The sequence below is a fragment of the Antechinus flavipes genome, chromosome 2, assembly GCF_016432865.1.
Source record: "Antechinus flavipes isolate AdamAnt ecotype Samford, QLD, Australia chromosome 2, AdamAnt_v2, whole genome shotgun sequence".
In the NCBI taxonomy this organism is placed as follows: domain Eukaryota; kingdom Metazoa; phylum Chordata; class Mammalia; order Dasyuromorphia; family Dasyuridae; genus Antechinus; species Antechinus flavipes.
Window position 1 is genome coordinate 276,799,161 of NC_067399.1, and position 23,059 is coordinate 276,822,219.

General features: G+C 32.5%; 1 protein-coding gene across 2 annotated transcripts in view; it reads right to left on the reverse strand.

Moving 5' to 3' along the window:
- Positions 1-23,059, reverse strand: part of TP53BP1 (tumor protein p53 binding protein 1) — a 136,011-nt gene that overhangs the window by 90,119 nt on the left and 22,833 nt on the right. For both annotated transcript variants that reach the window (XM_051977182.1, XM_051977181.1), the window contains exons 11-12: positions 11,711-11,910; positions 7,686-9,009 (exon numbers count right to left, since the gene is read on the reverse strand). In XM_051977182.1, coding sequence (XP_051833142.1) covers positions 7,686-9,009; positions 11,711-11,910 — 1,524 coding nt within the window. The remainder of the gene's footprint in view (positions 1-7,685; positions 9,010-11,710; positions 11,911-23,059) is intronic.

A 23,059-nucleotide genomic window follows, 5' to 3' on the forward strand; every position in this document is an offset into this window, starting at 1 on the left:
ATTTAAATGATCAGGCTTAACTAGGTGTCAGGCCAAACTTTTTACAGATTGGTTTTCCCTCCATCTTTTATTGTTTTGTGAGACTATTACACAGAATCTTCCCTCATTCTCCTCATAACATTTTACAAATAAGTTTACTCTTTAAAAGGATGTGCTGAACAATAAAATAAAGAGTTTGCTGGCTAGAACAATTTCTAGGCTTTTTTGGCCTCCTTGTTATGGTGATTGCTTTTATCAGTTAAACTTCTCTTAAGGAATGGCAAATAATCAGAGTCAAAATATTTACTTTTGCATATATCTCATAAACAATAGCCTGGGTAAAAGCTGTTGTAATAGCACAAAATGCTGTCATCTGACCTTTGTTTTTCTTTTTTCTAACTGGATGTTAAACTTAACTTCAATATTCATGCCCAATGAGCTAAGATGTGTGAAATTTATATTTTTATGTAATGTTTAGTGCTCAAGATGTCCAGGTGAAAAGAAAATCTATGACCAATAAGAGATTAGTTCACCAAAGTATAAATATTTTATGAAAGTGTTTTAAGTCCTTTAAAAGGAAACTATTATATCAATACAATGTGTTTTTAATTCAAAAGCCATCAAATTTTCATTCCAAATTTCATAGAGTGAAAGAAGCATTTCAGCCTTAAACTTTCTTCAATTTATCTAGGATATGTACAATTTAAGTTAGAGAAAAAAAAAAAAGCTAAGGTCTACAAACTTCTCTAAAAACTAATTTGAATACAGGAATTTTTTCCCTAAATTTTCTCAGATGATTGTTATCTTTTAGTTACTTTAGTCTGTTAGATATGTTATTTCCAAAAGACAAATGAAAACAAATCTTGCTCTTTTAATTGACAAAGAATGTCTACAGATACAGGAAAAAGATAAGCCTTATCAACCTTAGAACACAAACTACTTCTTTCTAAAATAATGTGGAATTTTATGTGAGCCATTTCTTTTGTCTTTTCAACAAATAACTGGAAATTTTTATTTGGATACTACCTTCACAGTGCTATAATTCTGAAGATAAATCTTTGGTAACCTTTTATTTAAAAACTATGATTCTATAATAAAAATATAAAGGAATAAGTGATTCTTTCACATGAATTAGATTTTTAAAAACTAAATAAACAGAGTATAAGACAAAAAGCCTGTAATATTTAAATCATTTCTTCTCAGATTTTGGTTTGTTGAAACAAGCATACAGTAAACTATTATTTTGATCACTGGATCACAGATTTAGCGTTGGAAGTAAACTTATAGGTAATTTGGTGCAATAGGTCTCACACTTCATGGTCTCAGGACTCATTGATATATTCAAAAATTATTGAAGATCCTCCTCAAGAATTTTTGTTTATATAGGTCATACCTATCAAAATATACCATGTTAAAAATTAAAACATTTTAACATTATAATAATAATTTTGACTTCAAGGATTTCAGAGATTCTTCAGTACACACTCTGAGAATTAGTGATTTAGTTTAGCTCTCTCCCCAACTCCTCTCCAATAGTACAGATAAGGAAATTGAGATTCAAATTAGTTAAATGATTTGCCCAAGGTTACATAAATAGTAATTAGTGCAGTCAGGATTTAAAATCAAATCTTCTGATTTGATCTTTTCTACTACAACAGACTATGTATTAGAGGATGCCTTTTAGCTTTGAGCTTACTAAAATTTTCCATGTCTACTCATATCTGCTATATTATAGGCCTCTTACAGCATTTCTTCCCTAAAGTTAGAATGAAAACCATAAAGTTCTTTCTTTCCTAGGTCTCCATATAATATGAGAGCAGACTGACCAATGACCTTAAAAGAGCTTCTTTTATAGAATAAGAAAGTATTAGAAATAGGAAAATGGGGAGAAATTAATTATCAAATGTTGAACTACCACAGAAATTTGGAAATTTACTATATTTCTAAAGATTCGCAGGAAAAGTAGATCCCTAACCTCCATCATTAGGCCAATCCAGTGTAGGGAACACTGATGGAAAGCTCTCTTTTATTTCAAATTTTTTGTTAAATATAAGCTTCTTTCCTCTTCTTTTATCCTTCACCATGTGTTCTTATACCTCAATAAAAGCCATCTAATAATACAAAATATTCCCATAATGGGTCAGACCAACAGTCCATCTAACTTTATTATTTTGTGTCTAATAGTAATACCAAAAAATAATTTGTGAGAGCACGATAATTTATATCATCATCAAAAAAAGTCATAGAGATATGCCAATTATAACTAACTGATTTATTTTTAGCCTAGAATTCACAAACTTATTTAAATCAATCTTAAGATCACTTCAATTTTTTTGCTCCAATTACCTCTTTTATTAATTTTTCTCATAAATTAATTTATTCTGTAAAGTAGTACTACTTCTTTTATTGGTCTAAATATATATCTTTTAAGCTTCAAGGCTATCCCTTCTTTGTGGTATACTAAGATTCTAAATAAGCTAAATAGCTAAGTAAGCTAAGCTAAATCAAATTTCTCATTATTTATTAGAAATAATTCCAAACTCACCTTTATCACTGTTCAGCTGTTTCAGTCTTATTTGACATACTATGACTCCGTTTGGAGCTTTTTTTTTTTTTAAACAAAGATACTGTAGTGTTCTGCTATTGCCTTCTTCACTTTATTTTATAGATGAAGAAACTGAGGTAAGAAGGATGCCCAGGATCACACAGCGAGGCTGTGTCTAAGACTTGATCTGAAGTCAGATCTTCTTAACTCCAAGCCCAGTGTTCTATTCGCCACAGTACCCAACTGCCCACTGCAAATTTACCTCACCCAATGTCTTAATATGGTTGCAGATTTCAAGCAAAACTGGATTTCTCAGCCCTTGTCTTTCTAAATTAAAGAATCAAAGAGATCAATGAAACTGGAATGCAACCAAAAAAACTAGAAAACCATAAATTTAACCACCTGAAAAATCAAAGAGATTCCAACAAAACTGAAAGCAATTCAATAAAAATTTAAAAATTTTATTAAATTATTCTTACATAACTAAAACTCACTATACTTCCTTAATCATTTTCACTGCCCTTCTCTGGACATTTTTTCAGTACTACTTGTCTACTAAATGCAGCAACCAGAGAGCTGCAAAATACAATTATAAGAGTAGGATAAAGTTGCTTACTTTGTTTCTAAATAATCTTCCAAATGATCTTTAACATTGTAGGGTTTTTTTGTCTAAAACAGCTAGTATATTGCTAGCACATCACAATATCCTAGTTATATAAAAGTAATCAAATCAGAGAAGCTGATTTGTGAGGAATTTTTCAAAAGTCATTAAGTTCAACCTTTTTCCAAAGCATGAATCTAATCTATAATTAATTCCAACAGGTGATCATCAAGTCTATCAAGGCTCTATTTTAAAGACCTCCAGTGAGCAGGAGTTCAGTAACCTATCCTACCACAGCCTATTTCATTTTGACCTTTGATTCACTAGTTTAATTTTTGAAAGCTTTCTTTCATATTGAGACTAAATTCGCCATGATGTAATTTTCACCCATTGGAAATTCCATTCCATTCCAGTCTTGCTCTTTGGGACTAAGAACCAAATCTAATTCTTCTTCTATATGACAAGATAACGTTTTAAACAGTTGAGAACAGCTAAGTTCTCTCTCTTCAGAATAAATAAATTAGTTCCTTCAACTGATCCCTTGGGTCAATTTAGCCTCATAGGTTTCTGTCTCCAAATTAAACAAACCAATTTCTTTAATTTCTCTCAAAAACAATTTTTCACACTTTAATTGCCTTTGCGGCTCTAATTTGAACACTTTAAAACTTTAAAATTTCTCTCAAATATTCAATCCCAAAACTAAGTATAGTTCAACAAACTTCATTCAAGATTTCCAATAATTCAAAATCTGTGATGATTCTTGAAAAGGGTTGCACAAAAATTTGTCTATGAAGAAAAGGTTTGCTAAAGCAGATTAATATTAAAAAAATAAGCTAGCAAGAAAAATGCTTAAACTACTTAAAAGAAGATTTATTGAGCATCTTCAAATACTTACAAACTATGATTAAAAAAAATAAAACTGAACATGGCTTAATTTTTTTAGCCCAAGCAAAAAATTCAAATTACTGTACCTGTATAATAAAACTTCTATCTATGACACTCAACAAACATGTATGTAGTACTTACTATGTGCCAATTATTGTGCTGAGCACTGGGAAAACAAAAAAAAGGAAAAAAAATACCCATTCTCAAAGAGATCATACTCAGTAAATGGAGGAGACAACATACAAATAACTACATATGAACAGGATCTATATAAAATACATTAAAGACAATCAAGAGAGGAAGGTACTAGCATTAAAAGGGACGTAGATTCTTGGGGAAAGTAAGATTTTCACTATGACTTGAAGGAAAGCAAGAGGGCCAAGAGATTAAGATGAGAGAATAAAATTCCAAGCAGGTGGGACAGTCAGTAAAAGTACACTGAGTAGATATGGAGTGTCTTATGGGAAAAATAGCAAGGAGGTCAATGAGGTAAATAAAATACAGGGTAATGCCAATGTCAGGGAAGAGGAATTTATAAGAGATATTGCAAAAGTAAAATCAAAAAGACTTGGCAAGTGATGGAATATGATAGGTTAGGAGGGAGAGGGAAAGGGAAAATGAGAATAGCAAATAACAACTAGGTCAGGAGTTAAAATAAATGGGAGGATGGTAGTGCCCTTCACAGTAGTATGGAAATTAGGAACAATGGAGGCTTTAAGGAAAAGATGAGTTCAGTTTTGAACATACTGAGTTTTAAGATGTCTACAGAACATCCAATTTGAGATGTCCACGAGATGTCAGGAGAGAAGTTAAGGCTGAATATTGGATGACTGAATCCATTGGAGTTGGAAAAAAAAAAAAAAAAAAAAAAACACCAAGCAAAATACCACAAAAGAAGGAGGAAAGAGTTCTGGGCAGATCTTTAAGGGGATGATACCCATAATGGATATGACCTGGATAAAGATACTGCAAAAGAGATGAAAAAAGATTAGAATAAGAAGAGATCTGAAGCAGGAAGACCCACCAGTAGGCTTTTGTTATAATCCAAGCATAAAGTGATAATAAAGGTCTGCACCAGAACAGTGGCAGTATCAGAAAAGAGAAGAGAACATATTTAAGAGATGTTGCAAAGATGATAATAACAAGCTTGGCAACAAATTGGCTATGGAGCGTGAGAGATAGGAAGAGAGAAGTCCAGAACTACTCCTAGGGACTAGGAAGACTGCGGTGCCCTCAATAATAAGAAGGAAGAGTGTTCCAAATCACTATTGATCAGAGAAATGCAAATTAAGACAACTCTGAAATACCACTACACACCTGTCAGATTGGCTAAGATGACAGGAAAAAATAATGATGAATGTTGGAAGGGATGCAGGAAAACTGGGACACTGATGCATTGTTGGTGGAGTTGTGAACGAATCCAACCATTCTGGAGAGCAATCTGGAAGCAATCTGGAATTATGCCCAAAAAGTTATCAAACTGTGCATACCCTTTGATCCAGCAGTGCTACTACTGGGCTTATACCCCAAAGAGATACTAAAGAAGGGAAAGGGACCTGTATGTGCCAAAATGTTTGTGGCAGCCCTGTTTGTAGTGGCTAGAAACTGGAAAATGAATGGATGCCCATCAAATGGAGAATGGTTGGGTAAATTGTGGTATATGAATGTTATGGAATATTATTGTTCTGTAAGGAATGACCAGCAGGATGAATACAGAGAGGACTGGCGAGACTTACATGAACTGATGCTAAGTGAAATGAGCAGAATCAGGAGATCATTATACACTTCGACAACAATATTGTATGAGGATGTATTCTGATGGAAGTGGATTTCTTTGACAAAGAGATCTAATTGAGTTTCAATGGATAAATAATGGACAGAAGCAGCTACACCCAAAGAAAGAATACTGGGAAATGAATGTGAACTATTTGCATTTTTGTTTTTCTTCCTGGGTTATTTTTACCTTCTGAATCCAACTCTCCCTGTGCAACAAAGAACTCTTCGGTTCTGCAGACATATATTGTAACTAGGATATACTGCAACATATCTAACATATATAGGACTGCTTGCCATCTAGGGGGGAGGGTGGAGGGAGGGAGGGGAAAAATCGGAACAGAAGCGAGTGCAAGGGATAATGTTGTAAAAAATTACCCTGGCATGGATTCTGTCAATATAAAGTTATTATTAAATAAAATAAAATCAAAAAAAAAAAAAAAAGAAGAAGAAGAAGAAGAAAAAGGAAGGTGGGAGAAGGGGAAATTTAGAAGTAAAAAAAGATGAGTTCTGTTTAGGACATGCTGAGTTTAAGATATCTAGTGGACATCTAGTTTAAAATGTTCAAAAGGCAACTGAAAATGCAAGAATGAAGGTCAGGAGAGAAGTTAAGAGTAGGATAGGTAGATCTGAGAATCATCAACACAGAAGTTTTAATTAAATCCATGGGAGCCAATAAGAGGATTAAGTAAAGTAATATAGAAGGGTAAGAGAAAGGGCTTAGAAGAGTTCAACTATGGGGAAAAGATGTACCATAGGTCAGAATTAGTAAAGAAGTCTAACAAGTAGAAGGAAACCATTAAGAGAAAGTATTAAGAAGGTGATGTGTCAAACACTGAAGAGGTGAAAAAAGATGAAGTTTGAGAAAAAGAACATCAGATTTCACAATTTAATCAAAACAGTGCCTTAGTATCCCCTTACCATAACTGGTCTAAATTCATTAAATTATACTCTTAAGAGTTTTTTTATCTAATACATACCATGGAAATGCCCAAATGTTGAATCTGCTTTTAGTCATTCTAGAACCTGCTTTATAGACATTATTCTCAATTCTCTATCCCTTACAAATAATATTTTTCCAATTACACTCTCTCACAAAGCACTATATTAATATTTATACCTCAAGGATCCATGATTTTATTGGCAAGAATACTCTATTCATCCTCACAGATTGCAGCCCCCTCTATACCTTAATAGATGATATTTAGTACAAAAGGAAAAAAGAAATACTTAGTAATTAACCTTTCAGCAATGGGAAGTCTTTTTGACACAGAATGACTTGCCAGAGTTTATAATCCCACTAACATAACCTTTGAAAAAATTAAGAATATCTTAGCACTATAATGACAAATAAAAGTAATATGCCCTTATTTACGGTCTCTCAATATTAAACAACATAATTTGAAATAATTTATAATAACAAAATGGATCCCAGAAGAAGTATGGAGAATACACCATAACAAATCTTCCAACTCTTACTTTCTAAAACACATGTGTGTGTGTATGTGAAATCATACTTGGGAGCTTGGTCTAAAACTCCTAAAGGGAGAAAACAACCATTAGCAACTTATTTAATTTATTTAATTAATTGGAACAGTTAATAGTTCTACTATGAAGAATAATCAAATGAATATTCTATTCTAGACAATTCAAGTGAAAATACAGTATTGGCTATACTCCCTTATCCCACTCCCACAATTTAGATTTAGATTATTCTTACATAACTAAAACTCACTATACTTCCTTAATCATTTTCACCGCCCTTCTCTGGATATTAGCTCCAATAATAACCTTCAATCCTCTGTTATTTCCACATCTCAAAAATCAATTCTAGTTAAGTTTCCCTATCAATCAGCTGAGTGAGCCAAATGGTTTACATTCATATCTATAACTAGCACTCACCATTGGAGCTTTCACAGGGGCTCTGTGGACTGTGGTCAACTGCTTTCTCAAGTTGCTGGGCCTTTACTTCCCTTCCAAATTCCTCTTCAGTATCCATTTGTGAATGTTTTATTAACAATTTGTCTGCTTTTTCTGAAGGCTGTGGCTTCTCCTGTTCAGTTTTCAGTACATCATCTATTCTTTCTAAAGAAATTGAAGATTGCTGAGGGTTCTCCTTTTCAGTTGTTGATTTCAGACCTCCTTCAGATTCTTGGCTCTTCTCTCTCTTAGCATCTGGTTTGCTCTTAGCACCTGATTCTATTCCTGGATTAATATCCACACAAGAATGGATATCTTCGTGTCCCTCTTTTCCCACAAAAGATTGAGAGGGAACATCAGTTGGGGACTCATCTTTTGTGACTCTCTCTTCTATAATGACACCACCACTTTCTGAGGTGGCCTCCTTCCAAGCTTCTTGTTCCTTCTGTTCTAATTCTTCTTCACATACTTGTAGTTTTTTTGGAGAATCACTGCCACTAGCACTGGTATTAACTTCCATGGCTTTTTGGCACTCTTGATTTGGAATTTTCTCTTGAAGGCATAGTCCTGGCGATTGAGTCTGAGTCAGACAAAGATGAACTGGACTACTCTCTGTCTTTTCTTTCTCTTCTTTCTGTTCCTCCTCTTGAGTTTCACAAGGAGTTTCAGGAATTTCTTCAACCTCAGAAACTGAAGACTTCTCCTCTGTATGATATTCTTTAGCCTCCATAGAGACCTCCTGATCTAAATCATTTAACTGAGTCTCAGCCGGAAGAGCCTCAGATGGAAGATCCTCAGAAAGAAGTACTTGGCTTCCTGAATCACATGTAAAATCAACACAAATATGTTCCATCTCTTCTCTGGTTTTGCATTCAATGGCTGAAATGTTCATTTCATTTGTAATTTTTACATCATCTTCGTCTGTCTTTTTACAGTTTTCATTCAGCTCTTCTTGACTGCCTTTTGTTTGGTTCACTTGTATATTAGAATTTTCTGTGGAACAAACTTTAGACTCCAGAGTTTGAGATACAGGTTCAGTATCTTCAATCGGTGTGTTTTTACCATCTTCATCAATTTGCTGAGAGCTCAAACTCTCCATCTTTGTAGACTGACTACAATCACTAGCAGAAAGCACCAATTTACAAGATTCTGCTGTCAGGGATTGTCCAAGATCCTCAGTGGGATTCTCTTCCTCAGTCTGTGAGGTCTTAGAGCACTCTACTATGAAAGAGGAATTGCATCTGTCTTCAGTATTCTTTTCTTCATTTGGTCCCTGCTCCAAACTTGGAGATGGAATAAAAATATCCTAAGAAAAAGTAATAAACATTATCATTTTTTCTTCACATTCATATTGCTTTATTCACCTATAATTCACATTAGAAATCTATATCCCTTTTATTCAAACTAGGAATCAAAACACTAAGTCTAGAAAAAAATCCCAGACTGTTATATTATCAGTCTTTTTTTATCAGAACAAAAAACTATATCCTCCTAGAATTCCTTTGGCCAAATCAGAGCAGAGCAGAATATATATAAGATATTTTAAAAGGTAACAGCTTCTTAGGCTCCTACTTTTGAAGGAAGGGAAAACATTTATATGTTTAACTACATATGCTTACAATTTCAATATCATGCCATACAGCTCTCTGGGTGTACTTTTTAAAATGATGACAATGAAGAAATCAGCGCCAACTTGTGTGAGTTTTACTATTTTTTTATTTTACATCTTGGAAAAAGCACTGACAGTGAAACATGGAAAATAAATGACTACTTAAACACAAAGTAGACGGTTCAATTAAAATAACCTTTTCCCAAGCTTTCAATCTTTCACAAAGAATATTACATCTGCCAGTATTATAGCAGATGATGAATATCAATAAGCTGATTAAAACTCAAATCTAGGGCAGATATTGATTCTAAAATATTTTCCTTTTGTTGTGCCATTTTGAATTTGAATTCTGAAAAATTGTATGCCACACAGGTAAGATATGAATTTGCTACTATTTTAAAATTATAATATCCAATTAAGAATCAAATAAGATTAGAGGATAGTACATATATATGACATCATTCTATATTCTAGTGCCTTGAAGTTTTGGGGTTTTTATTGTATTGGGAAATATACATCTAGATCCCAAATATTATGAATAATAAATCCTTTAAAGTAGTTACACTATTTGAATTTGCATTGCAAATTTCCACTGGGCTAAAATAAATTATTTTACTTTACATAATTATAATTTTGAATAATGCAAATACATGCAACTACCAAGTCTTCCATTATTTGCACTAACTGGGAATTGGAGGCAATAGTCATAAATCTAAGCCTAATCAGACACTTTTCATAACTACCTTTAAAATGTGTTCTTTATGTGCCTCCATCTAGTCAAAATATGCCTCATACTTTCCAAAACAAAATCTTACAACTTTATAAAAGAAAAGAGAATATATTCCATTTTAATATTAATAAATGGACTAGAAAAAAACCAAACAGGTGACAAAATAAAGTTACAAAGGAGTTAGTTCCCCTAACATGCTGAAATTCCACAAGTGGAAATTATAACATACTACTCTGAGAAGACAACATAGTCCAGATACGTGGCTCAGTGAAGCAAACAAAGTTCTAATAAAAATAGGGACCATACAAAAGAGATAGCTAATTAAATACTAAATGCCTTTCAAACTTCAGTAAAGTAAATATTCATGAGCTTGGCATACAAAATTTCTTCAATGAGAATTTACTCATTCAATCCATAAATTGGGAATTTCTACATTAGTAATAGCATTTCAAACAGAGTAGAATTTAGTGAGTTCTGGATGTCATAACAAGTACTAGCCAATTAAGTCTATTTCATCCCTTGGTCATTTTTAGTCTTCATGATCCCATGAGGCGACATTAGTGCTATAGTATAAAATTTAGCTGAGCTTCAGGAGGACTGTGAATGAGGAATAATTGTAAGTTGCAAAAGAATACCCAGGATTAAATCTACATGAGTCAACATCCAGGATCAATTTCAATCTGGACCAGTCACTATCCAAAGTACTCACAATCAAACAGTAAGTGTTAGTCTAATAAAGATTTATTAGACAGAGCTGAACAGATTTTCAATTAGCCACATTATACCTCTGTCAACAAATTAAAATGTATATTAATCACAAAGTGCCAAAGTCATTTGTATTTTATCAAAAACTTTCACCATCTCTAGAAGAGAATAATGATATAGTTGTACAGTACTTTACAAATCACAAAGTACGACTGCAAAAAGCAATGCAAAATAACTATTGTCCTAATTTCATTTTTTTTAATAACTATCTGAATTCAAGTGATTTTGATTCAGTAGCCTGAGTTACATATGGAAAGAAAAAAATGAGGCCCTCCTCCCAAAAAAGTTGGCCTCTTAATTGATAACAAAATAAATTCTGCAAATACTGAAATAAATATATAAGTGTGCATGTGTATACACATATATGTATTATGTATTTATATACACTTTGGGCAATTCATTCTGTCTCTATAGTTTTGCATCTTTGTTTTTTCACTGGTCTACACAAGATGAAGTCCCTTCAATAAAATACACATCTTTATGTAATTTCTAATAGCAGAGCTAGAATTTCATTCTATGAGTTGTCCCATTCTTGCCATTTCTTGATATCTGCAAAGTAAAAGCATGAAATACTAAGAGCAGAGGTTCTTCTAGCAACACTAAAATAACTCTTCCACAAATTTGTGAGAAAATAAGCACTTAAATTGAACAGATTCATACAGTCAGTTAGATTAAACTGAGAACCTTCATTTTCATATTTCATGACTTAAAGCATTAAAATTTAAAAGCTGCACTAATTAAGGCACTGAACTGTTAGTGTTTATCTCCATGAAAATATGCAATTAACTATATACACATATCTTATTTCCCCTAACTCCATCCCGACCACCCCACAGCATGATGATCTAAAAATGATTCACATGGTGAAATAAATGGGAATAAACAGTCCCTGGAAATACTTACATGAGAAAAGTCAGGCTGTGATGGGACAGAAAGTGGCTCAGAGGTGAAGAGAGGTGTGCTCTGTGATACAGGTGTTGAGGCTTGAGGGAGCACTGTCGGTTCAGAGGGAGGATTTTCTACCTCCATTGCTTCTTCTTCCAGGGAGTTCTTTAGAACATCTCCTTCCACTTCAGGCATTGCTGACATGTCCATTGGCTCATCTGATTGTTAAAAAGGAAAACACTGCAAGAGTCAGTTACCAACTGATGGAATTGTTATTATCCCATCTCAAGTTTAAGATAGAAGTAACTCAACTTGCTAACATGCTGTGTGCCACAAGACACTCCCCTTCCTCAAAGCATATTAACCCCATTTGATAAAAGAAAAACTGAAAAACACTCTTGTACCTGGTATTTAGTATTTGTATTGTGAGAACAAACAAAAAATGTAGAGGCAAAATGACTAGAATTTCACCAAGATGAAAAATACACATTCCTTAAAAAATTTAAATGGAAACTAAAGTAGTATTAACTAAAATAAACTCTTACTTTGTGCAAGTTAAAAAAATTAAATGAATTTTAATGAAGGCATTCCCAGTTTGGAGGAATATTTTGCCTAAAAATGCATCTCTTAAGAGTATCCTATTTGTACATCTATGTAAACTGCCACACATTTTGAAGAATGTTTGCTATTCTTCAAACTAGACACCTATATACCATGATGACATTTTTTTCATGATGACAGAAAAAATACAGACATAAAAACATTATTACACAAAAGAAATATTAATTCTATATGATTCAACATCCAGGGTCAACTTTACCTATTACATAATAAAGAAAGGTGCCTATTGGTGCTTTATCAGCACTTCCCAGAGTTCCAAGTCACTAAGATGGATGTAGCAATAATTGTTGGACAAATTACAAGAAGAAAGGACATTCTGCTTTTAATATGATTGTGTCTAGACCAAAAAAAGAACTTAAGTAGAACTGAACAATCACTCTTGATATTTACTTAAATGTTCACTTCACTCTTTCTCTTCTTCATAATTAATCTTCAAAAAATGATCATTTTTTTATCCTAGTTGTTGCCTAACCTGAACTGCTCTAGAACCTTGCTCAGTAATCCAGTTACATCTTGCTTCTAAAGTCTACCCTTGCTAAACAGCATTGCTATACTACTATATCCCAATGAAATGTTGTCACCTTAGTCTCAAAACATAAGCATTTATTAAGTTACTTCCAAATACAAGACACTATGCCAGCCACCAGAAATAAAGATAGCAGTGACAAAATTTCAGGGTTGGAAGAACCACAGAGACTATCTAGTTCAATTCATACCTCTAGAGAATTCCTAAAAGATCCTGAAATGGCCATCTAGTTTTCAATTGAAAATCCATAGTGACAGAAAATCTTGAATTAGTCCATTAAATTTTTTAGAAGGCTTTTAGGGAAATAATATAGTTTTTTAAATAAAGCTTTTTATTTTTCAAAACACATACATGGACAATTCTTCAACATTAGCTCTTGCAAAATTCTGTGTCCCAATTTTCCCTCCCTTCCCCCATGCCCTCCTCTAGATGACAAGTAATTCAATATATGTTAAACATGGTAGAAATGTATGTTAAATCCAATATATGCATACATATTTATGCAAATATTATGCTGCACAAGAAAAAAAGAGAAGCAAAATAAAATGCAAACAAACAATAACAGAAAGAGTGAGAATGCTATGTTGTATTCCACACTCTGTTCCCATGGTTCTCTCTCTTGAGTGTAGATGGCTCTCTTCATCACTAAACAAGTGGAACTGGTTTGAATCATCTCATTGTTGAAGAGAGTTACATCCATCAGAACTGATTGTTGTATAGTCTTATTGCTGTCATATATAATAGTCTCCTGGTTCTGCTCATTTCACTTAGCATCAGATCATGTAAGTCTCTCCAGACCTCTCTGAGATCATCCTGATGGTCATTTCTTACAGAACAACAGTATTCCATAGCATTCATATACCATAATTTAATCAACCATTCTCCAATTGACGGGCAAACACTCAGTGTCCAGTTTCTTGCCACTACAAAAAAGGCTGCCACAAACATTTTTGCACATGTGGGTCCCTTTTTCTCCTTTAAGATCTCTTTGGGATATAAGTCCAATAGAAACACTGCTGGGTCAAAGGGTATGCATAGTTTTTGACAACTTTTTGAGCATAGTTCCAAATTGCTCTCCAGAATGGTTGGATTCATTCACAACTCCACCAAAGTATTAGTATATTAGTAACAACGTATTAGTGTCCCATTTTTCCCATACTTCCTCCAACATTCACCATTATCTTTTCCTGTCATCTTAGCCAATCTGAGAGGTGTGTAGTGATATCTCAGAGTTGTCTTAATTTGCATTTCTGTGATCAATAGTGACTTAGAACACTTTTTTTCATATTACTACAAATAGTTTCAATTTCTTCATCTGAAAATTGTCTTATCATATCCTTTGACCACTTATCAATGTGGAGAATGGCTTGAATTCTTATTAAGTTGAGCCAATTCTCTATATATTTTAGAAATGAGGCCTTTATCAGAACCTATGAATGTAAAAATGTTTTCCCAATTTATTGCTTTCCTTCTAATTTTGTCTGCATTACTTTTCTTTGATAAAAACTTTTAAACTTAATATAATCAAAATTATCTACTTTGTGCTCAATAATGACCTCCAGTTCTTCTTTGGTCACAAATTCCTGCTTCCTCCACAGATCTGAGAGGTAAATTATCCCTCAAAGTTCTTCTAATTTGTTTATAATATCCTTCTTTATGTCTAGATCAAGAACTCATTTCGACCTTATCTTGTTGTATGATGTTAGGTGTGGGTCAATGCCTAGTTTCTGCCATACTAGTTTCCAATTTTCCCAGCAATTTTGGTTAAATAGTGAATTTTTATCCCAAAATCTGGGGTGTTTGGGCTTGTCAAACATTAGATTGCTATGGGAAATAATATTTTAAAGTAGCAATGTAGAAGCCATGGCAATTATCAGACCTCAAACTATATTATGAAACAATAATCATCATCCAAACAATTTGGTACTGGCTAAGAAAAAGAAAAGAATATTGGAAAAAAAGGAGGAAGCAATTGAAAACAGTAGCTAGTAAGATGAGAGGAAAGATAATAATGATACATGTTGGAGGGGCTGTGGGAAAAGTGGAACACATTATTAATGCATTGTTGGTAGAGTTGTAAACTGATCTAGAGATTCTGGAGAACAATTTGTAGTAATGCCAAAAGGGTTATAAAACTGCGCATACCTTTTGACCCAGCAGTGTCACTCCTGGGTCCATATCTCAAAGAGATCATAAAAGAAGAAAAGAACCCACAAATATTTGTAGCAGCTCTTTTTGTGGTAGCAAGGAATTGAAAATAGAGTGGATGCCCATCAACTGGGGAAAAGCCAAACAAGCTGTGGCATATGAATGTAATGGAAAATGATTGTTCTATAAGAAATGATGAACAGGCTGATTTCAGAAAAGCCTGGAAAGACTTAGATGGACTAATGCTAAGTGAAGTGAGCAGAACCAAGAGAATGTTGTATACAATAACAAGATAATGTGATGATCAACTGTGATGGACTTGGTTCTTTCTCAAAAATGAGTTGATCCAAGACAATTCCAATAGAATTGTGATAGAAAATGCCATCCACATCCAGAGAAAGAACATATTTCAACAGCATACTATTTTCACTTTTTTTTCTTTTTCATGGTTCTCTATGGAAATATATTTAAAAGGATTGTACATGTATAATCTATATCAGATTGCTTGCTATGTTTGGGAGGGAGGAAGTAAGAGAGGGAGAGACAAAAAAATTTCTAACTCAAAATCTTACAAAAATTAATGTTGATAACTATCTTTACATGTAATTGGGAAAATAAAATACAACTGAAATATTTTTTAATTTAAAAAATGAAAACAGTAGCCAAGAGTTTGTGATAAATTCAAGAACATAAATCACTTGCTAGATGAAGGACTTCCTATTTAACAGAAGTCCTGGGAAAACCATAAAGCAGTTTGGCAAAAATTAAGTTTAGAATAACATTTTATACTATACACTGATATAAGCTCAAAATGGATATGCACCTCAATTATAAAAGGTTAGAGTCTTTTTTAAATTTATTTTTTATTAAAACTCTTTAATTTTCAAAACATATGCATGGATAATTTTTCAATATTAACACTTGCAAAATCTTCCAATTTTTTTCTTCCTTCCCCCATTCTCTCCCCTAAATGGCAAATAATCCAATACATGTTAAAAATGGTAAAAATATATGTTAAATCCAATATATGTGTATATATATTACAAGATAATTACAATTATCTTGCTGCACAAAAAAAAAAAAAAAAAAAGCAGATCAGACTGGGAAAAAAAATGATTAAGAAAATAAAATATAAGCAAACAACAATAACAGAGTGAAAATGCTATGTTGTAAGTCCGATTCTTCTTGTGCCCCCAAATAACTGTATGCACATGTATACATACATATTTATATATGTATACATGAGATACAATATTTAACACATATACTTTAACATATTTAACATGTATTGGTCTACCTGCCACCTAGGGAGGGGGTGGAGGGAAGGAGGGGAAAAATTGGAACAAAACGTTTTGCAATTGTCAATGCTGAAAAATTACCTATGCATATATCTTGTAAATAAAAAACTATAATAATTTTTTTAAATGTAAAGGAAGGTGATCTAAGTAATTGTTACAAAAACTATCTGTTACTGACCAAGAAATAGAACGATGAATCAATGGAATAGAATAGATGGATAAGCATTTCTTGTGAAATACTGTAGTAATCTTGTGTTTAATAATTGCAGAGATGCAAATTTTGGGAATAAGAACTTACTATTTGATAAAAATTGTTTGAAAAACTATAAAGGTCTCTGAAAGTCACTAGGTTTAGATAAATGTTTTATACAAATTTACACAATTTACAAATGTCTTACACAAGATCGTAGATACATAAGCTAAACATAAAGGGTAATTATCATAAGTAAATTAGAAAAGCATAAAATATATTATCTATCAGATTTATCAGCAGGATAAATTACAAATAAAAAGAAAACAGCATTTGTAGATTGTAAAATAGCTAATTGTTATTACATTATATTGAAAAGTTTTTGTACAAATAAAACCAGTGTAATAAAGCTTCAAAGGAAAACCAAAAAAAAAAATTTTTTTTTTTAATGAAAATGCTATGTTGTGATCCATATTCAATTGCCACAGTCCTCTCTTTGGGTATAGAGGGCTCTCTTCATCAAGATCATTGGAACTAGCCTGAATCATCTCATTGTTGAAAAAAGCCACATCCATTAGAATTGATCATCATATAATCTTGTTATCACATACAATGATCTCCTGGTTCTGCTCATTTCACTTAGCATCAGTTCATGTAAATCTCTCCAGGCCTCTCTGAAATCATCCTGCTGATTGTTTCTTATATGATAATAATATTCCATAATATTCATATGCCATAATTTATTCAGCCACTCTCCAACTGATGGGCATCCACTCGATTTCCAATTTCTTGACACTACAAAAATGGCTGCTACAAACATTTTTGCATATGTGGGTCCCTTTCCCTCAAAAGGTTATATTCTTTAAAAAAAAAAAAAAAAAAGAGGAGAAGGGAAGGAGGAATTTTTCACAACTATAGTTAGAGGGGAATTTGTTAGCCAAACAAAAAATAGAAGATGACATAAAAGGCAAAATGGACAATTGACAATTTCAACTGTGGAAAATTTTAAAGATTTTGCACAGAACCAAAAAGTAATAAGTTAAAGACCTCAGGAAAACTTTTTAAAAAATTTAAAATGAGAGTTTTCTGGCATTAATTAAATTGCAACAGAAAGGAATTTATATACTTCTAAGCTATATATATAGGACCCTTCCCAAAACTAATCATGTATTGTCCTAAAGAGCTGAACAAAAATGTAGAAAAGCAGAAACACCGAACACATAATTTACAGCTCCTACTGCGATAAAAGTTATAATCAATATAGGTTCCTTAAAAAAAAATTTAAAAATAACTGCAGACTAAATAATTTTTAAAAACAGTGAGTCAAAGGACAAATTATAAGTGTGACAACAAAATTTCATTTTATTTAAATAAAATGATAATACACACAATACACACAAATTTATAGCATGCAGGGAACGACAATGGAGTCCAAGTGCTCCAGATTTCTCCCACAAAAAATTGTGCCATAGGGTGAAGATAGATTAAAAATAAGTCAGAATAGGGGTCCTCTTATAAGGATGAACCACCTTTTTTCTGTCAAGGGCCATTTGGATATTTATAACATCATTCATGGGCCATACAAAATTATCAACTTAAAGAACCCAAGCAACAGGAAGTTGTTGGCTTCAAAGGAACAGATCAAATGATTTCTTTGGCCTTAAATGGCCCTCAGGCTGGATGTTCCCCACAAAGGTCCTAAGACAGAGAAGCGCCAAAGACCTTAGGAGTCGGTATCCCAAAGAAATCATAAAGGAGGGGAAAAGACCTATATGTGCAAAATGTTTGTTGCCTCTTTTTGAAGCAAGAAACTGGAAATTGAGCAGATGCCCATCAATTGGAGAATGGCTGAATAAATTATGGTATATATGTATAATGAAATATTATTGTTCTATAAGAAACGATGAGCAGGCTGATTTCCAAAAAGCCTGGAAAGAATTACATGAACTAATTCTAAGTGAAGTGAGCAGAACTGAGAGAACACTGTAGACAGTAACAAGATTATATGATGAGCAACTGGGATGGGTTTGTTTCTTTTCAACAATGAGGTGACCTAAGACAGTTTCAATAGACTTGTGATAGAGAGAGCCATCTGCATCCAGAGAGAGAACTATAGAGACTGAATGTGCATCAAAGCAAAGTATTTTCACCTTTTTTATTGTTATTTGTTCACTTGGTTATTTTTCTTGCTCGTGTTTTTTCCCCTTTTTTCCTTTGCATGATGAAATATGGAAATATGTTTAGAAGAATTGAACATGTTTAACCTATATCAAATTGCCTGCTGTCTTTAGGAAGGAGGATAAAGGAGAGAATGAGAAAAATTTTAAACACAAGGTTTTTCAAAGGTGAATGTTGAAAACCAATTTTGCATATATTTGGAAAAATAAAATACTATCAAAATTCAAAAAATAAAAAAAAGATATACTCCAGGACAGAGGCTTAATGGTATAAAATATAAACACATTCAGGCTAGCTCTATGAATCAGCAAACTGGGAGCCGTGGAGCTAGCTGGGTTCAGAGACAGCCTCAACTTGAACTTTCACCTCTCTGACAGCACTGGAAGTAGGGGGTCTGAGTCTAGGAAGATTGAGGGAATCTCTGCTGATAAGGAATGCCAAAGCCACTTGCATTGCTGAAATATGGACCTGAATGAAAAAGAACTAAGACACCCAGTGAGTACAGAAACAGTGGGGTAAAAGAAGCACCATCCTCCCCACCCCAGGACAAGAGGTTTTTATACTTATAAGTTCTTATTAAAAAAAAAAAAATGAGCAAAGAAGAACTCAATCATAAAAAGTTACTGTGAGAATAAGGAACACCAGGATTCATCTTCAGAAGAGGATACAAGTAAAAAAACTCAATTTATGGTAGAACTCAAAAAAGACTTTAAAAAATCAAATGAGAGAGACTGAGGAAAAACTAAAAACAAACAAAAACAAAAACAAAAAAAAAACAAAAAACCAACACTATGAAAGAAAGTCAACCAACTAGAAAAGGAGATCCAGAGTCTTACAGGAAAAAAATGATTCTTTGGAAATTAGAATTGGGCAAGGGGGAAGCCAGTGAAGTTATAAGAGATAAAGAAGTAATAAAAAATATGTTAAAAAATTAAAATATGAGAAAATAGAAGAAAATGTGAAACATCTTATAATAAAAACAACAAATCTGGAGTACAAATCAAGAAGAAAAAACATAAAAATAATTGGACTACCTGAAATCTGTGACCAAAAAAAAAAAAAATTATAACCTTAATACAAGAAATAGTTGAAGAAAAGTGTTCTGAAATTATAGAAAGTAGAAACAGAAAAAATCCACCCATCACCACCTCAAAGAGATCCATAAGGAAAATATATAGGAATATCAATGATAAATTTCAAAATCCCAAGATCAAAGAGAAAATTTTACAAACAGCAGCAACAACATCAAAAAATTTAAATATGCTGGAGCTAAAATAAGAATTGCACAGGACTTATCATCACCTACAATAAAAGACCACACAGGTCCTGGAATACTACATATTGACAATCAAAAGAACTAGAACTGAGGATGCAAATATTATATCCAGCAAAATTAAATATAATGTTGAACAACAACAACAAAAAAAGGACATTCAGCAAACTGTCAGATTTTCAAGTTTAAAACAAACTTGAACCCAAGAAAAAATTTAACATGAGCGTCAACATCAAAGATTAATTTCAAGGAAATCATTAAGGATAAATTATTTATGTTTCATACTTGGAAATGTAAACCATATTCTTATGACTGATATTACAAATTGGGTAGTCCAAAAGAAAAATTGGGGTGATGCTGAGTATGATGTGACTCTAAAAAGACTGTCTAGGAAAAGGTAAAAACAGTAATTATATTATACAAATAGAGTCCAATAGCAAGAACGAACCCAGCAGAATTAGAAGAGGAGGACAGCTGGTAGTTCTGAAAACTTATTCACATTGAGAATGGTTAAAGAGGGAAATGTGGGAAGAGTACACACACACACACACAAACACACACACACACACACACACGCACAAGGGTATAGCCAAAAAAAAGGATATAGCACCCTCCAAAATCTATAATAAATAAAGGGGGAAGGAATAAAATGAGGTGGGGTATATAAAGGTATATAGATTAATAATGCAAGTGGTTTAGGGTTAAAGTTAAGATTAGGGTTAAAATTGTAAAAAAAAAAAAATTCATCTGAAAAAAATTTGATCAAGAATCTCAAAAAAATAAATAAGTAAAATGGGGAGGAGGAGAGAAGAGAGGGAAAAAAGGGGATCTAGCAGTACCAGATCTCTAACTCTAGTCTAATGTGGTAATCATGAAATCCATTTGATTCAGAGAGGGGAAAAAAAGTTGATCAGTGGAACAGATTAGGTAGACAACATAAAAGCAAACAAAATAGCACAGTCTAGTAGTTTGACGGAAAGGTCTTGTTATTTGTTAAAAACTATTGGAAGAATTAGGAATCTGGCAAAAATTAGATTTTTATCAATACTTTATACCTTACCCCAAAGTAAGCTCCAAATGGATACATAATATTTTTAAGTCACATTAAAAACAAATTAGAAGAACAAGAGGGAAAAATATCTTTCCTACTTACAGAAAGGAAAAGAGTTCATAATTTTAAAAAGTGATTGAAAGGATCACACAAAGTTAAATGGATGATTTTGATCATATAAAATTAAAATTTTTTTGTATAACAAATCGAATATAATAAAAATTACAAGGGAAAATGGGAAATTGGAAAAACAAAAAAACCTTGCAACAAGTATCCCTGATAAAGGTGTCATTTCCAAGATAGTTAAGGAAGCAATTTAAATTTACAAGTCTAAATACCATTTTCTAATTGATATTTAGTTAAAAAATAGAAGCAGAAATTTTCAGAGGAAGAAATTCAAGTTATCAACAATTGTAACAATTAGAGAAATGCAAATTAAACATATTGGAGATCCTACCCATATCTAGAACGGTAAATATAACAATTAAAAGAAGAAAATGACAGGTGTTGACAGGACTATGGGAAAACAGAAATACAAATACATTATTGGTAGAGTTACAAATTTATGCAATCATTCTACGAAGCAATTTGGAACTAAGTCCAGAAAATTACCAAACTCTGTGTACTTTCAATCCACCAACCCAGCTATAACACTACTACATAGGCCTATAATCCTAAAGAAATCAAAGAAATAAAAAAGGGATTTTTATATGTACAAATATATTTATAGCAATTCTTTTTATGGTAGCCAAAAACTAGAAACTGAGGGGGTATCTTCCTACTGGAGAGTGGTGAAACAAACTGTGTTATATAAATGTGATAGAATATTATGTCCTAAGAAATGATAAAATGGTCAATTTTAGAGGAAATTGGGAAAGCATTTATGAATAATGCAGGAGAAAAGCAAATACAACAAGGAGAATAATTCATATGGTAATAATAACATTATATAGAAGAGCCCCTTTGAAAGACTAGAATTCTGATCAATAAAATGACAAACCATAAGTCCAAAACAATGACCTTGATTTCTTGACTGGAGGAACTTAAGATACATAGGGAGATATATTTCAGACACAGCTAACATGGGAATTTGTTTTGCTGTACTATGCAGGTATGTATTGAGGAATTTGTATTTAATTGGGAGAACATTTTGGATTAGGTGAAAAAAACAGTAGGGACAAAAATGAATAAAATCAAAAAAGAGAGAATAAAGGGGGAATTGTCAAGTAGGAAAAATATGTTTCAAATATTACAATAAGAAGTCTCATATCATTTACATATACACAGAGACATATAAGCAAATAATACAAATATATAACCAAGAGCCATCCCCTAAAGGATATGAACAAAAACTCCTTAAAATTGCAAATTAAGAATGCTTCAAATTATTAATGTTAAGAGAAGTATTAAATAAAACAATTCTGAGGTTTTACCCCATACCTTGCAAATTGGTAAAGATGACAAAAAATTTAAAAAGTCAATATAAGAAAGGGGAAGACAGGCAATACATCATTGGTGGACTATAAACTATCAAACTGGCCTGGGCATTAACTTGAAATTACACCAGAAAAGTGACAAAACTGTTTATAGCCTCTGACCCAGCAATCCCAATAGTATGCATAAAATTAAAGAGAAATTAAAGACAGAACAAAGATTCATCATATACCAAAATTTCATAGCAGCTCTCTTTGTGATAGCAAAGATTAGCAATAAAATGACTGTACATTAATTGGATAATAGCTGAAAAAACTATGCTTTATGAATTTAATGGAATATTACATACAATAAGAAATGACAAGTGGAACTCAAAAAAATTCCAGAAGATTTCTATGAACTAATTCATAGTAAAAAATAAGCAGAACCAAAAGAACAATAAAAACATCACTAAAAAGAGATCAAATTAAGTGAAAAACAACCCAAAAAAAGGCACCAGAGAACAAAACAATTCTTTCCTAACAACAGAGAGATCAGGGCAAAATGTTACATACAATACCAGAGATACAGTCACTTTATTGGATGTTTTTATATAATAGTTTTTCTTTTTACAAGGGAGAATTTAATCTAGAGGAAAAAAGATGAGGT